We start from the raw sequence: 16,387 nt of genomic DNA, 5'->3' as shown, positions 1-16,387 counted from the left end.
TAAACTTAATAAGGAAACTAGATCTCATATAATGTCAATAAATAATTTCATTACTAATTCTATCCATCATAAAATGTGGGACGGGAACAGATCGAATAAAACGAAGGTATCAAAACTTCTATATGATCACAAGGGCACAGGATTCCTCAACATCAAGAAAGGCATCATAAATAAATCACATAATCTACTAATCAAAAAATAAGTCGCAAGGTCTCAATCTGACCAAAGCAACAACACCTGCAAGTGCCTTCAAGCTTGGAACTCAATCTAACACTGGAACCTAGATGTGCCAATCACTTTCCCTGCAGAAGTATATGAAATCAAGAAACGCATCATAAATGAATCACAGGAGCCACAAAATAGATGTGAAACCTTCAATTGGCTTATAATAATGCTGAAAATGCTTTCTTAATTAAACTAATCAACCTGTTTAGCATATTTTATCCATTAATTGCACTGTATTTTAGCAATTTTCAAAGACATAAAACAGGTGCAAAATGCTCAAGAAGAACCCAAGTTTTAAGCAAAACTTCACAAATAGGTAAAAAAGAAAAAAAGAAAAAAAAGTAATATAGCAACACTCATCATCGTTTGCACAGTTACAATTGCTTATTCAATTTACATCCCATAAACATACATTAAGAAAAAAATAGTTATCTATTAATGAGGTCGCGCCCATAAAAGACATCCGTTTCTCTTACATCCAAGTGCAATTTTGAGATAAAATGCGTACCATTTTAACGACCAAAATGAGAATAAATAGCGTTCTTAAGGTCCAACTATAATGAACATACAAATTCAAGGTCAACTCTATATAACTATCTATACACCATCACAATCGTATCTTTAAATGCAACAAATTTAAACTGGGATTTGTCTTCTCCTCCAATGAATCATCTCTACCCAGAAGGAAAAGGAAAAACAGCACAAAATTATCATGGATTTGACCACTTAGTCAAGAAAAATCATAATATACGCCAAGCACGAAAAATGGGATTCCAGGGTAAACCTGGCTAAAGGAAATATGGGACGGGACTTCGTTAGGAATCAAATGCCAACAATCTTGAAAATAATGAAGCAGAGAAACCCGAAGAATACGAGGAGGAAAAGGTAATCAACGAAGACGAATAATTTCGTTGATCCGTGATTCCACTTCTTATGCTTGTTCTTGTTGATGGCGGTGGTCTTATCGTCCTTGGGTTCGTCCAGAGCTTCCAGTTTCGCCATTTGGCTCAAGTTACAGGCTTTTTCAGGTGGGGGATCTGAAATTCCAAGAGAGGGTTGTGGGTGAGCTAGATTTTGCAGATCCGGAGCTTTCTTAGGAAACCACCGATAATTTTGCGGTGCTTACGACTTTTTGTTTGTCAGTGAGGCCACGTGTGCAGAATAATGGGCCTCAGGCCCATGAGACTCCTGGGCGTGCAATAAGACGAGTAAGCCTTGTTTGGAAATTTCTTCTTTCTTCCACCTGTGACATGAGCTCCAATGGAAATTTTAGGATTGATGGATTTCCAAATTCCAAGCACTTTAAATAAGAGCAGAATACCGTTTAGAGTAGCAAATATCTCATGAGTGATGAAATTATATTGCTTTCATGAGGGAAATAGTCCTTGAAGTTGAAGAGCTGGTATACATGAAGACTGAATACACAACATATCCTTGCAAAAAATTCTAAGCTTATATAATATGTTGTTTTACATTACTAAATTGTACAAAAGGTTTGTCCCAAATTCTTCCTCCCTCAGAAAGAAGAAGAAGAAGAAGAAGAATATAATGTACAACCACTAAGCGGAGTATACAGCAGCAACTGCAGAGGCAGGTCATAGTTATGAGTCCATCTATTTGCAGTTTCACATTGCCACTGTCAGGCTTCCAGAATTAAGAAGTGTGATATTGTAGATCACTCCTTTTGATTGCTAAGACTGTCATCATGCTACCATGCTTTCCAATTCATTTACTCATACCAAAACACCCAAAAAAACAAAAAATACTTGCACATTAGCAACGTAGGATGTAGGATGGACATAATATCGCAAAAGATGTTTGTTTTCTTTGGTAGCTAATATTGGGAAAGATGTTAATTTCAGGTTAAATCTTTGGCAAATGGCTGCAATGGGGTTGGTGTTCAAAGAGTCCTGAGAATATGTTGTTCAGATCTTGCCAGGAAAATAAAAACATCCAACGTCTAGGGCTAATTGGACACAAGACCCAATGTGAATGTGCTATGAGAATCCATGGGTTCTCCCCCATGTGGCTTCCATAGACAAATTTAGCCTCGAATAAAAATTCTCAAGCAGGCCCTAGGGGAACTTTGTAACAGCAGTTCGTTGTACCTTAGGACTACTGGATGAAGAAGGGTTTGCTTCCACTGAAACTTCAGATATTCGTGCTTCTGATTTCTCATTTGAATAACTACACAGGAAAAACGTATCCAGTGTTAGAGAAGTCCACAGAAACACTTTTAGTCCTACTATACTAAAGAATGAATCATAAACAAATAAGAAAATGCTCATTTGATTCATTTATCGCTTAAACAATTCAGATGACCTAATAATGTGCGGTCCACATCATGGAAAATACATTTCCAAAAAGGACAAGATGGAAACCACAAAATTGAAAAAGGTTGATGATAGGTATGTGATGCAGAAGAAGAGACATAATAATCACAGATTTTGTATTCTGTGTATGATGTAGAAAAGAAAAGGTGCACTTTAAATGGCTGCAAATGGAATAATGGCAAAAGTTACCATACATGCATACTCAACAGGAAATAATAGATATATTTAGATACTTACGTTGACAGTATGGTAACCCAGATGAGCTCCACACAGTCTACCCAAAGAAGCCTTTGTTCAAGAGGGATAAGACCATAGGTTATCAGATGGGCAAATGGCCAAAGCTTCCACCCAGCCTGTAAAGTGAACCATAAAATTAAGTAATGTTTCCTGACACATATGCATTGAATACAACATTTGCTGCAATTCAATCCAATCTATGTTGGACAGAACCCAAAGGGATGAAATTTCAATCATCATACGAACAGTATGTAGATATCAGTAAATAAATTTCTAGCTTATACTTCTTAGAACTTTCAACCAATTATTTTTTGAAAACAAAGTAGAAAAGAAATTTTCAGTATCGCCAAGCAACATATTTACATGGGTCTTTATACATAAATGGGCTTCAAAGACTGCTCCACAAGAGTAGTGAAGTAATTAGCAGAAAGAGTGTAAGAAATTTGCAGATCCCTTAGGCACAAAAAGAAAAGAGCGACATTTGCATTCAATACATAGGTCTTAAAACTATAGCCAAAGTTAAGGTCGGCAGACCCATAATATTTTAAAGATGACAAATATTTGATTTCACAGACTAGATAACAACCACGGAAACAGACTGGTGATCAGACACAATCTAGAGATACTCAAAAAGTGTAGAGGAAAACTAGAGTGGTTTCTTACAGTAAGCAAGGGCCAAAATGTAGTCTTTAGTTCACTAAAAATATTGGTTGGAGATTCAAAACGTAAGAACCCCAAAACCACAAAATAGATGCTGTTCCAAACTGCTGCCCACACTGTTTGGTCAAAGGCAACTTTAGCAGGGACCACCCACCAATCTTCGAATGGAAAAAGAGCCTGGAAACCAAAGTAAACGATTGCAGCCATCCACAGAAAATCAACAGATAAACCAACTGACCAAATATGAATCACAATTATCACCTCACAAAATTGGTAGTAATAATGAGAAAGGGAACCGTGGAGAGTAAACCCAACAAGGCCCGATCTGAACATGCGTGTCCGGTCAAACTCAAAAAGAGGCTTTCCTTCATAACACTGAAAATTCAGAAGGAAACAACTAAAGAATCAATCAAAGTATCTATGACCAGGACAAATCATTTAAGATAATCTCCTTCAAGCACATACTTGAGCGATCCAATCTCCTAGAGAATACACAATCCCACTTATTGCCATTTTGGCTAAAACAGGGTTTGCTTTGAGAGCTTGTTCGTAGGCAATCCAATTGTGTTCGGGTGCATACCTTAGAACCTCATAAAGGGTCCATCCCTGAGAAAATTAAAACAAAAAGTTGGTCTTGACAGGCAAGATACAATTACTGAAAGAGGCAACTTTGACATCATTTATGAATGGAAAACGGCATGAAAAGCGAACATAAGCTTTCAAAAGTTATCTAATCAATTTGATGATTACATTTGTCTGTCAATCTGATTTTTGGGCAAAATTTCCCGTACATGGAAATTGATTTCTGCAATATAGAAATCTATAACATTTAAACGGTTCCCAATCTCCCATGACAAAGAACATAAGTATGCTTAAAAAACAAAAGGATATCCAGGAAAATAATTAACCAAAATAATATCGCATTTATACGTACTCCGTACTCGAATGAAAAAAAACCGTAATTGACGATTCAAGGCTATTTTGCAAACCAAAAGTGAGAAAAGCGTAAAAGTATCATCAGCATCTATGCAATTAACTATGCAAAAGCCGATTCTCGTAAATACCCATGTCCGAAAATGGAGCGAGGAAAAATACAAGCAAAACTTAACATACGAAATCACTCACATGCCAGTAATCATAGTCAATGGTGAGCAACTTGCTGACGGCGAAGGTCCCAAATCCTAGAACAATAGAGGCATTGATAGCTTTGCTAACCAACCTATCAAAATCATCATCCTCTTCTCTCCCCTCAGAAGTAGAAAGAGGCTGAAGTTCTTCAGACCCATTTAGTAACAACCGGCTTTCTTCATCCTTGACAATATTAAGATTCTCCTTCACCGGAACAACTTCTCGGTCCTCTGTGACCGACCAAATGACACAGCTCCTTTTACGGGTTGAAAAGCTGAAATTGCTTAATGGGTTGGACTTGGTGAAGACTTGGGAGGAGAGCATAGATGGAGGAAAGTTAGGTCTCTGGGATTCTGCGATGGATTTGGTGAGCGAAGGGAGTTTATGGGGGGCGGTGATGCTAAGAGTAGCCATTGAAAATGGTGAGCCGCAGAAGAGAACAGAAGGGAAGGGAGAGAGACAGAGAGGAGAGAACTTTAAATAAATAAATACCGAATAGTATGAGTAATGCTTATCAGGCGATATATTATTCGAGAAACGATATTTGTAGTTGTGAATACGTAAGTTTCGTGTAATTATTTAAGATAAAAAATATAAAATTTATATGAAAAAAAATTAATATTTTTATATAAATTTTATTTTTTTAAAATAATAATATAATATTTATATATTTTACGATTATATATAATATTACTCGTATTATATATAGCATTTATTATTGAAATTCGATTTTCATTTTAAACTGATTTTCTTTTATTTTTAATTGAATTAAAGTCTGAAATTTTTAACTATTTTAATTTTTCCAATAGTTTTTAGTATTATTACCATACAGGCTATTGTTAGTTTTTATTTATTTTGAGCTTTAAATCTACACAAGAACACGTGTTTCATGTTTAAAATATATTTAACATAAAATAAAATAAGATATTTTATTTATAGATTGGATTTATAAGTATAATAATTAAGATTCTTATTATTTTTATTTTAAAATTAAAATGCATATGCTTCATATCTTAAAAACTTTTTTTTTTCAAATATAAAATCTGCATAAGAACAATATTTTTAATAAATTGCGTTTGTTTACATATAGATAAACTGTTTTATTTTATAATCAAAAGGTGATTTACATTATTTTGGTTTTTATTAATATTAAATATTGAAGATTATAAAGATTGTTGCAGCCTAAGCATTTGAGGATAAAAAGAAAAAAAAAATATATTTATCATTCTCTAAGCCAAATATTAACATGTGATTTGATTTGTTATTTTTATCTTTTTATTTAAAGAATTCTATTACATATAATTACTTTTACGTATTTTTTATACATTTCACTTATGTGATTATCTAAATCAATTATTTTATATTAAAAAAATAATGCAACTAATCACATTAATATAATGTATAAAGAATATATAAAAATAACTGTACACAAAATTTTTACATATTTTTTAAATATCAATATTTTTTAAATTTTAGAAGGAAAGATGTCTACGCAAAATGCATAAACACGTCCCGTATTTAAAAAAGTTGCGTCTCCTTTGGGGAAATGGTCTTCAAAATGAAGAACGAGCGAGCAATACAACCTTACTTTTTTCATAGTTTTTATGAAGCCACGTAGGTCTCCATCCCGCCGCTATTAAGGACAGTCGATACGAGGGGTTGTGCAGCTTGTGCTTTTACTTGGCAATTGTTATGTCGAGTCATTATCATTCAATTATATGGACTAATCCTTAAAAATGTCAAACTTTTAAATCTTGGTGAGTTTGGTTTCTAAACTCATCTAAACTCATCATTATAACTTTTTCAAATTCTAATACAAAATATAATAAATAATTTAACTTTTTCAAATCTTAAAATAATAATAATATTAAAAAATAATATTCTAACAATATTTTATCATCTCAACTCAACTCAACTCAACTCAACTCACTTCAACATCCAAACACAACCTTAATCCGATTAATTTAAATGAAAGATCTGAGTACACCCGATCTAGGTATCATATTTTAAACTTGAAATCCAGATTTAAAACTCGGTATTCATTTTTTTTATTTTTTTTAGTCTTTCTAACAACTAGGCTTCGTTTGGTTACTAAACATCTCTCAATTCATCTCAACTCATCATTACAACTTTTTTAAATCTCAACATAAAATATAATAAACAATTCAATTTTTTCAAATTCTAAAATAATAATAATATTAAAAAATAATATTCTAACAATATTTTATCATCTCAACTCAACTCAATTCAACTCACTTCAACATCCAAACACAACCTAAATGGACAGAAATTCAAAATAAAATATTTCCGTGAACAATAACCTCTATTGTTTTTGTTTAATGCATTATTCCCGTGGGTCATTGAAGTGAGTGTTCATTCTTTTTTTCTTTTTGGTTCTCTTTTATTTGTACACAATTTACATACTTTTCGTCCCTGCAGCAGAGATTATTCCCTTCTTTGTTCTGTTCTTCATCATGTATCTATTTTCCCAGTAACGTCATGTTCTTATTGCCGGTTTTAATTTATTTGCTTGCTTGTTTGAGATTGAATTCTGGCTAAAGTCAAGAAAATCGTATCATAATTTTTTAAACTTCTTTCATAGGTCACAGCAATTTTGAAGCAGTTAAATCTCATGCATAGATGACATATATAATCCAGCAGTATTGCTTAAATAATTACAAACATGAGAAAAACCCCCGAGACAAGTTTGAGAAGCATTCCCATGGGTTTAACCAGAATTGTGAATTCTAATTTTAAAAAATAAAAAATAAAAAATAAAAAAGGGATACAACCCATAAACTTGGGTTTTGGATTTTTAAAACCGGTTTCATCTGGGTTCCGGCCTAAGTTTGAAACCCGAATCCTAGTCTGGATATATCTGAATTTTCGGGCCGGAACTCGGATAAACAGTACTATAAATCGCTATAAAAGGGAAATATCGCTAAGTTAGAGTTAGTTTGGATAGTATAGTATTATCAAAATATTTTACTATTATTTATTATTTTATCATTATTTTTTATCTACTTTTTACTATTATTCATTACTATTTAATATTTTATCATTAATTTTTCATTACTATTCACATAATATATGAGATCATCTCACTACCTAAACACAATCTTACCTCATTACTATTTACATGAATAATTATTGACTTCCATTTTGTCCATGAATATATAAGGTAAAGATCAACCAATCGACATTTTCACCAAATCATTTTATGTGCCTGAATTGGCACTACTCATAGACAAGCTCACTGTTTGTGTCTCCCCATTGAGCTTGAGGAAGCATAATAGCGCTTCAACCAACACAATTGAGAATCAACCAAATCAAGTTCAAGGAGCCAGATCAACGCAAATTCAAAGGATCAAGAGGTTGGATTTAGGAACCTATGTTTTGTTTTAGCAATAGTCCATTCTGTTAAAATTTCCGTCCATCACCATTAATAAGAACACAGTCCAATAAAATGGCACCACATGTAATTTTTTGTTTTATAAGAAAGGTTTTCTAGATGTTTCTTAATATAATATGTATATTTTTTTTTTATTAAAGATTTAAAATTTATATTATTTACAAAACATTAAAAAAAATTTAAAAGGGGGAAAGGTGGCTCCATTCGGATCACTTCTTTAGAAACTAGAGGTAGGCTCACCATGAAGGTATCTGAGCACCTTTTGGTGGCCAGAAAAAATCCACCCTGGGTGGTTTTCTTCTTCTTTTTTTTTTAAATGATTTTTACTAGAAAAAAACTTCTTATTTTTTTAATTTAATTTTTTTAAATTTCTTAAATTTATTTTTTTAAACAAATAAATTGACACATGGCACCCTTCGATTGAGCCATGTCTATTAACGATGATGGATGAAAATTGTAACATAAGGGATTATTGCTAAGTTTTGAACAACCAGAAAGATATTACTAAAAAAAAAAAAAAATGGATTCTCATTCCAAATTGGGCACAAATAAAATGTACGAGGTCCCAACTATAAATTGGGCATAAGACGGGTGTATCCCATCAAAATTTCCTAAAACAAAAGTTAATAGAATAAATTATAGTCCAAAATGAGAGAAGAAAATATGAGAAATAGAATAAAGGAAAATAATTAACCTATAATTTTCTTACAACTCTATATAAAATGAAGGTTAGTTTTGTAAAATTAAAATTTTGCTTTATTAGGGAGAAAGAGTTTTATTGATAAAATTCTCTACAAGAAAGATTGAATACAATCAGAAATTTCCTCAATGTCAATTGTAAGAAGATTTTCCTCATTTCACAAAGCCCACTTGGCCTCGGCCCAATACCCGGCCTTAGGGTCATTAGGACCATGCTTGAACTAAGGTGTCAACCAGGGAAATATGTCAAGTGACTGACAGGACATATCAGCCTGATATTGCTCGGCTACGTTTTGAACCGAACGGACATGGAGGTTACTCCTATTGGAGACAAGGAACTAATTCCTCCTGAGATTGTGGAACCATATCCAGAGGAGACTGCGAACCGCCTGAGACTGTGGAACCGTGTTCTGAGGAGACTACAGAACCGATTCCTTCTAAAGTTTTGGTTAGTGTTGGAACCAACTCTCGAGCCGGTCCCCTCAATAATCCCAAAAGTTACTCATTCTCTTCCAATCTTTTAGGTATTTGCTTCTTGCATATTTGCTCGAACCTTTTTCCCTTATAGTTGTATCTTATGCCATTCGTTTTAGGAATGCACAATCCTTCAAGTCAAGACCACTCCTCTGTTCCATGAAGACGTTATTATGGTGGAGGACTGTTCTTCATCTGCTTCCCCTTCATCTGGGAATGGTTCTCTCTGTTTTGGGGTTGCTCGGGGTGAGAGTTCGGCTCAGGGTGAGGTATGGCCAAGTTCTCCATCTGTGCCCCCTCAGGCTCCCCAAATCGAAGTTCCTATTCAACGTGAGGAGGAATCTGGTCTGCCTTCCATACCTATTGAAGTCATTTTGCTGTTGGTATGTGTAGAATCTTCTTCCTCTTCTGGGAAAGGAAATTTGTAGGAGCCTAGGCCAGGTTTTCAGAGGGCACGGGCAGAATCTTTTGAAGCGCAAGCTCGGAAGTTCAGGCCCCTGTTTGCCAACGTAAGTGTTTCCTCTCTGTATACTGACTTTCACTTTTTGCCTTTTGCCCCTAAATTTTATCTTTTCCCATCTTTTTAGGCCTCAGACCAACTTGCTGAGATGGTTTCCAGAGAGCGGGAGGCTCTTGAAGAGGAGTTTAGAGCTCAGATGGCATTAAACACTCTTATGCACCTATAAGGGGTGAAAATGGGCGACGACCACCACAATTTAACCGTGGAGAATAATTCTTTGAGGGAGGACAACGAGTCTTGCCGTCAGAAAATTCGTGCCCAACGGAAAGAGATTGAGGTGATGGAACGGAAGATGAAGGCAATGGAGCGTAAGTTTGAAACAATGGCTTTGGAAATCGAGCTCAAAGATAAGGAGATTCGGTTGAGGGACCTGGAGATTGAGGAAAGTAATACGAAGATTGCTTCTAAGGTCTAAGAGTTGGAATTCGCCCTGAAGGAGATTGAATATCTCCAAGTCCATTTCGAGCTTCTCCTTGCTGAAAGGGAAAGCGCCCAAGCCGAAGTGCAGAGGTTGGAGTGTGAATTGGAGCCCCTCCAAGAAGAGCTGAAGCAGTGCAAAGAAGCCATCCAGACATTGGAGAAGAAAAAAAGGCGTGCCATTGAAATTCGCTGCCAAATGTTCCACAAATATATGAGGATCGCCAAACAAGGAGATAAGATAAGGGCTTCAGCTTGGGTCACGGTTTCTTGTCTGGAGTCTTCTCTAGAAGCAGCTTGGCTTTGCATGGACCTTATTGAATCCCAACTCAGAAATGCTCCCGCCCTGTGCTATAAAGCCTGGATTTATGGGTATAGTGAAGGTCTTAAGCGTTTTTGAGAGGTGTTACTTGAGAATCCCAAAACCGATCTTCGTACTTTAAATCTTCAAGAACTCCATCCAAATAAGTCCGCTTACGAAGAAACGTTGACATGAGGTGTAGATGACATGCCTCTAGTCTTCCGTAATGCTCCTCCGAGCGGGATCCCTTCACTGAGTGTTTACCGAGCAGGATCCCTTTACTGACAGAGCGGGATCCCTTCACTTTACTGAGTAAGACTCTTTTGTCAAATCTCATATTTGCTTGAATATATGCTAATCGTTCATGTACTTTTTATGCACGTGAGTGCTTTGATCCACTGCTGATTCCACATTGGTCCTGAGGCTATCTTTATGGACGTCCTTTCAATTCTTGTTTACTTTGAATGCAGCTTAATTCCATTGGTGTAGTTACACTTGCTGTTAATTCCTTATTAATTCTGCATTTAACTCTGTCATTAACTACTCCACGAACTCAGTGTAGCACGTCGGTTGTAGTTTCGGTATTAAGCTCTGTCATTAACTTCTCCCACGTCGGTTGCAGTTTCTGCCTTTTCCGAATCTCAAAGGACTACGATTTCCCATGAGAGACACGTGGACAACTAGGGATGCCTTGGAGACACGTGGCCGCTCAGGGAGATCTCAGGGGTTATGGCGCCCTGGGATGCCAAACGTTATTCTTGCCTATAAAAGAGCTTCTCCATTTTCCTGAGGAATTCATCACATTTCGCTCTTTATCCATTCTTTCAAAGTTTGGTGACTTCCCAATTTCTATGCCTTTCTTATTTTATACTTTTCACCATAAGGAGTGACGCCTTCTTTTATGGTGTTTAGGTTGTCGTTGGTTATGGCGGTTTGAATATTGAAGAAGAAATAAGCTACCCATACTTCTTGTTCTTGCCTTTTTGCTTATGGTGCCTCGCTTGTTCTTGCCCTTTTGCTTACAGGGGTTGACTATCGAAGCTGTTGCATCGGAAATCATTGCGTGTGAGTTGCGGAGCAAGAACATGGAAGTGGCATGATGGTGGAGACTGAGCAGGGCAGGAAAAGATGGTTCAAGGTCAAAATCAAGCCCTTGGAGTTGATTTCGCTTGTCGCTCCAACATCCGTCTATCTTCCACGTCGTCTGCCCCAGTCGACCCCGAACCCAGTTCACTCTCTTGAGAATTTGGGCGGGGTTCCACTGGACTCCCTTCTTCCTGAGGAGGAAGATACCGCAATGTTGAGCGTCCTGATCGGTGCTGCGTGGGGATGGTACTGCACTGCTGAGTGCCCTATTTCTGCTCAGACGATCTTGGATCTACTAGGCGCTCACCTTCTTGAGGGAGAAACCGTATTGCCGATCCTCCTGTTTTTGCCTGGACAGAACGGGCTTCCACTGGACGTCCCTCTCCCTGATTGACATATTGCACCCCTGATTGAGATATTGCACCCCTGATCATTCTGCTTTTGTTTGGATGAGACTTTTCTCTCTATTCCTTGTAATCTTGTTTGTAAGATTCTATGCGGTTCTTTCGTTCCTTGCAATCTCGTTTGGACAATAAAATGACTTTATGATACTTTCGTATACCTATTTGTATGATCCTGCATTGTATTCTGTATTTATATATTGGGCTTGTACTCTGTGAAGGTTGGCAAGTCCAACCTAGGGACTGACTTGTATTTCGAGCTGTGAGGAGTCCACACACACGGCGCTTTACCAAGCTGCAATTTGTTTTTTTGTTTCACTGCTCTCCCTTCCGTTTCCTTTTACTTTCCTTAGGGCTAGTCAAGTGACTGGGCTTGTACCCTGCAAATGTTGAGCTGTATGATTAATAAAATAATTTTGTGTACCTGGCTGTATGGTTTCTTATTTTCTTCGTTGTATTTCATTTTTGCCGCTTTTCCCTTTTGCTTCATTTGGCAAGTCCAATCTCAGGACTGACTTGTATTCTAACTGGCTTTTATAGGTTGGTAGAGCCCAAGGGCCCTGCTCTCTCTCCAATGCATCGTAGGCTACAACGTTGCACGAAACTCGACAAGTCGTTGGGACTTGCATTTCGAATAGCTGTTATCAAGGTAGAGCTCATGGCTCTGGTCCTGTGCTTAATACTTCGTGGCCGATCTAGAGACCGAGCTTGTACCCGGTGAAGGTTGGCAAGTCTAATCTTAGGACTGGCTTGTATTCCGACTGGCTCTTGTAGGCTAGGAGAGGCCAAGGGCCATGCTCCTTAACCAATGCATCGCATGCAACAACCTTGCACGAAACTCGACAAATCATTGGGACTTGCATTTCGAATAGCTGTTATCAGGGTAGAGCTCATGGCTCTGGTCCTGTGCTTAATACTTCATGGCCGATCTAAAGACTAGGTATGTACCTCGCGAAGGTCTGCAAGTTCAATCTCAGGATTGGCTTGTATTTCGACTGGCTCTTGTAGGTTGGCAGAGCCCAACGGCCCTACTCACTCGCCAATGCATCATAGGCAGCAACTTTGCACGAAGCTCGACAAGTCATTGGGACTTGCATTTCGAATATATGTTATCAGGGCAGACCTCATGGCTCTGGTCCTGTGCTTAATACTTTGTGGCCGATCTAGAGACCGGGTTTGTACCTCGCAAAGGTAGGCAAGTCCAATCTCAGGACTGGCTTAGTTTGATAGGCATCTTCGACCCCATTCACACAGTTCGTTCTGGTTTTTCGGGATCCACTGGTATCAAAACTAATGGCTCGTTGGGCTTTGCCTGCCTCAGTGCCTCTTTGTCCCTCACTTCTCTATCTAGTTCTGTCAAAGCTGGAGGTGGAGGTAAGACTGTTCTCTCGTGGTCTTCCTCAAGAGCTTGTATAGTTATTGCTTTATACTTCATTTCTCGAGTGTAGCAATATCTTGCAGTCTGTTGTTCGCCAAACATTTTCCTACTCCCGATGGGGTTGGGAACGCTACCTTTAGATGATACACGGAGGTTACAATCTTCATCTTATTCAAGGATGGACAAGAATCGCATTGTATGAAGATGGGGCTTTCACCACCAGGAAATCTACCATAAGAGATGTTGTTTTGGGGGCCATTCCAGCTAATATGGATAGAGTCATTGCTCCGACCGGCTGGATTGTGTCCCCTTTGAAGCCTTTGAGGGGCATAGGTGCAGGTCGCAATTGATCGGGAGCGATCTTCATTTTAGTGAATGCCTCCCAGAAGAGGACGTCGGCGGAGCTGCCTTTGTCAATCAGTACTTTTCTAGTCTGATAGTTAAAAATTTGTGCTGTTACTACCAGAGAGTCATCATAGGGGCGTGACAAACCTTCTCTATCTTTTTCACTAAAAGTTATAAGATATTCCCTGGTTTGATCCCTGTTGTTAAGGGATGGTTTGTAGACTGAGAATACCTCTTCATATCTGGCCCTCCTTGCATGGGCCTTCCGTGCCGAGTAGAACGTTCCCCCTCCAGCATATCCTCCAGCTATGGTGCTGATTTCACCTATCGGAGGTTCTTTTCTACCCGAGTTTCTTTGATGCGGACTCTTTCCGCGTGGGTTTGTGGTTCTTCTTCTGTCAGGGCTCTTATTTCTCCTGATGGGGCTTCGACTTTTTCAGGTATCACTTCTCCGAGCAAAGTTTTGATCCCTATGAATTGGGTTGTAACTCCTGTGAGTAGGACTCTGGTTTCTCCGAATGGAGCTTCAGTTTCGGTCTCTCCAAGAGTAGGGACGATAATCGCGTTGTGGTCCATTTCTTCCATTTTCATAGTGGTAAGCTTGAACCCTTACGTCTTCCACCTTTTTCTTCCTTGTATAGCAATCTTCTGTATTATGTCCGCCAGTCGCATTGGGATGAGGACAGACCTCAGAGTGATGACTCTGCCTCTAGTTCTTCATCAACCCTTTGTAAGGCAGCATTTTCTTGTCGAAAGGTCTCCATATCCGCCATGAGTTTCTGTATTGCTTCAGTTTGTTCATTGAGTTTTACTTCCATCGCTTCGGGCTGCGTTGTTTCATTCTGCGAACGCTGAGAGTGAGTTGTTGCCGGTATATGAAGGACACGCTAGTTATGGGACAACAAATATCCCACAGACGGCGCCATTGTTGATGTCGTGTTTCGTAGGCTTAGGCAATTCCACTCGGTTAGAGCTCGTGCGATCACGTGCACAGTAACAAGGGGGACCTCCGGGTCCATTGACTCTCCGATGCTTGAATCAGTATGGTTTTGAGGATGAATATGAAGTATATTGACGATGAGAGTATTAGATTACTTACCTGTGTGCTACAGGTAGTGTTTATTTATATTTGTCGATCTGGTCTCCATGCTAGTGGAGTGTTGCATAGCAGGAGATCATATATTCATACTGTCCACTCGTTGAGCTATCCTTGTGACGTCAGTTCGCCGAGCTATGAAGTGCTCAATGTTATTGAGTGCTGTTCGAGCCTTGGGCCGCATTGAATGTGGCGTATTTTTTGGCTTGGGCTCTTTCCATCTCATTAGTGTTGGGTGTGATCCGCCGCAGGTTTTCTAGTCTGGCATTGAATGCTATATTCCTTGCCTCTCAAGCTTTGCCTGCATTTCTTGTCTTGTTTCCTGATGTAAGAATGATCTGACCCGGGTCTTGTACCCAAGTCCTGACCCGGACGCTACCCTTTGACCCAGTCCATATTTTGTACCTGGGCTCTAATATGGGCCTTGCCTCTAGCCTGATTTGGCCCACACCTCGTATTTGGGTTTTGACCTAGGTCCTGCTTTTAGTCCAATCCAAGAGATTTTCTCCCTTCACATTTCACCTTGTAAATTCTCCTTCCTTCCGTGATCTTGTTTTGACCTTCCACACTATAGTTGGTAGTATCATCATAGTCTTCAGTTTCCAAATCTATATTAAACACCTTAGAATTCGCCTCAGCTTGCTGCCCATGTTCTCCCTTGCCTAATTTGGTGCCACTACTGTCATCTCTGTTTGGGGGTTGTTGCCGCTAGGCTTTTGGTGGTGCTCCTCCCAAGCACCCTCCATACTTTTTTGAACCATATGAACTGAATTTGATAGGTTGTGCTCTAAGCCAAGAGCCATATTGCTACTGTGAAGATTCAGCCATCTGTTTGTCTTTGTGTTGCTTATAACATTTTAAATAAAAATTCTGCAATCTTTCATACTTGAAGGGAATCCAATGCAGTTTCCCACCAATGTTTTATCCATCTCCCTCGAGCAAGGGGTTTGATAATATCAATAACAAATCTGATTATATGGAAGTTTTCCTATCCCGAGCCTTCTTTGTCAACATCATCTACTTTAAGAACCTACCAACAACAGATCCAACCTGTTCACCAACTTCCTTGGACATACTTGCTAAAGGCAGATTATGGAACTGAAACAAAAAAATGTTCTTGAGAAAAAGAAATTTCGTTTGGTGCAGTGTTGCCTTTCAAAATCTTGGATGGCTACTAGAGACTTGTCAAAGGATCAGGGCCTTCCAAGTATGATTTTATTTTTTTTCATCCACCTTTTGAAATTCCATTAGGAATCTATTCTCCCCTATCTCTTTGAAAGTGATCTAAAGCCTTCTTTGCTCACCCCTCTATCTGACATGATCATTGCCAAGAAACATTACTTCCCTTTCGTTCTGAGTCTTGAATAACACACTTTCTGATAGATTGATCACTTGCTCCTCTTCCTTTATAAGGTTGAAACCTTCCCAGAGTGTTGACAAAGCAAAGAAACTCAAACCTTACTCTTAAGAGAGAAGAGGACTCCCGAACAAAACTACTCGTGCTTAAGGAGTTTCTAAATTTCGTTTTTAATGAACTGGGATGCTAGTATTTATTGGCTGATTATAAAGTGGGTTGGAAAAATTTATTTGTGTTTTATTAGTTAGGAATAAATTGTAGTCCAAATAAACGAAAAAGAATAAAAATTAAAATATAGCCAAGTAAGAGAAAAAATAA

The 16,387-nt window shown here is 38.1% G+C and overlaps 1 protein-coding gene across 4 annotated transcripts; it reads right to left on the bottom strand.

Annotated features, from left to right (window-relative positions):
* LOC108985576 (mpv17-like protein) lies at positions 1 to 5,076 on the bottom strand. 4 transcript variants are annotated; one of them, XR_001995219.2, is made up of 8 exons: positions 4,581 to 5,076; positions 3,921 to 4,061; positions 3,717 to 3,830; positions 3,459 to 3,632; positions 2,796 to 2,911; positions 2,334 to 2,412; positions 1,010 to 1,468; positions 1 to 302 (listed from the first exon to the last, which is right to left on the bottom strand). XR_001995219.2 is itself a non-coding variant. In XM_018957921.2 (7 exons), the coding sequence occupies exons 1-7, from the start codon at positions 4,995 to 4,997 to the stop codon at positions 294 to 296; spliced, it is 1,050 nt and encodes a 349-aa protein (XP_018813466.2). In that variant the 5' UTR covers positions 4,998 to 5,076; the 3' UTR covers positions 30 to 293. The 4 variants fall into 4 exon arrangements, 3 of the variants coding, with proteins under 3 accessions (XP_018813466.2, XP_018813465.2, XP_035548423.1); XM_018957921.2 differs by lacking the exon at positions 1,010 to 1,468 and having other exon boundaries at positions 30 to 302; XM_018957920.2 differs by lacking the exon at positions 1 to 302 and having other exon boundaries at positions 751 to 1,468.
* Positions 5,077 to 16,387: the final 11,311 nt, after the last annotated feature.

This window comes from Juglans regia, chromosome 1, assembly GCF_001411555.2.
Source record: "Juglans regia cultivar Chandler chromosome 1, Walnut 2.0, whole genome shotgun sequence".
In the NCBI taxonomy this organism is placed as follows: domain Eukaryota; kingdom Viridiplantae; phylum Streptophyta; class Magnoliopsida; order Fagales; family Juglandaceae; genus Juglans; species Juglans regia.
The sequence above is the reverse complement of the archived record's forward strand: the minus strand, read 5'-3'. Positions and strand labels throughout refer to the sequence as shown.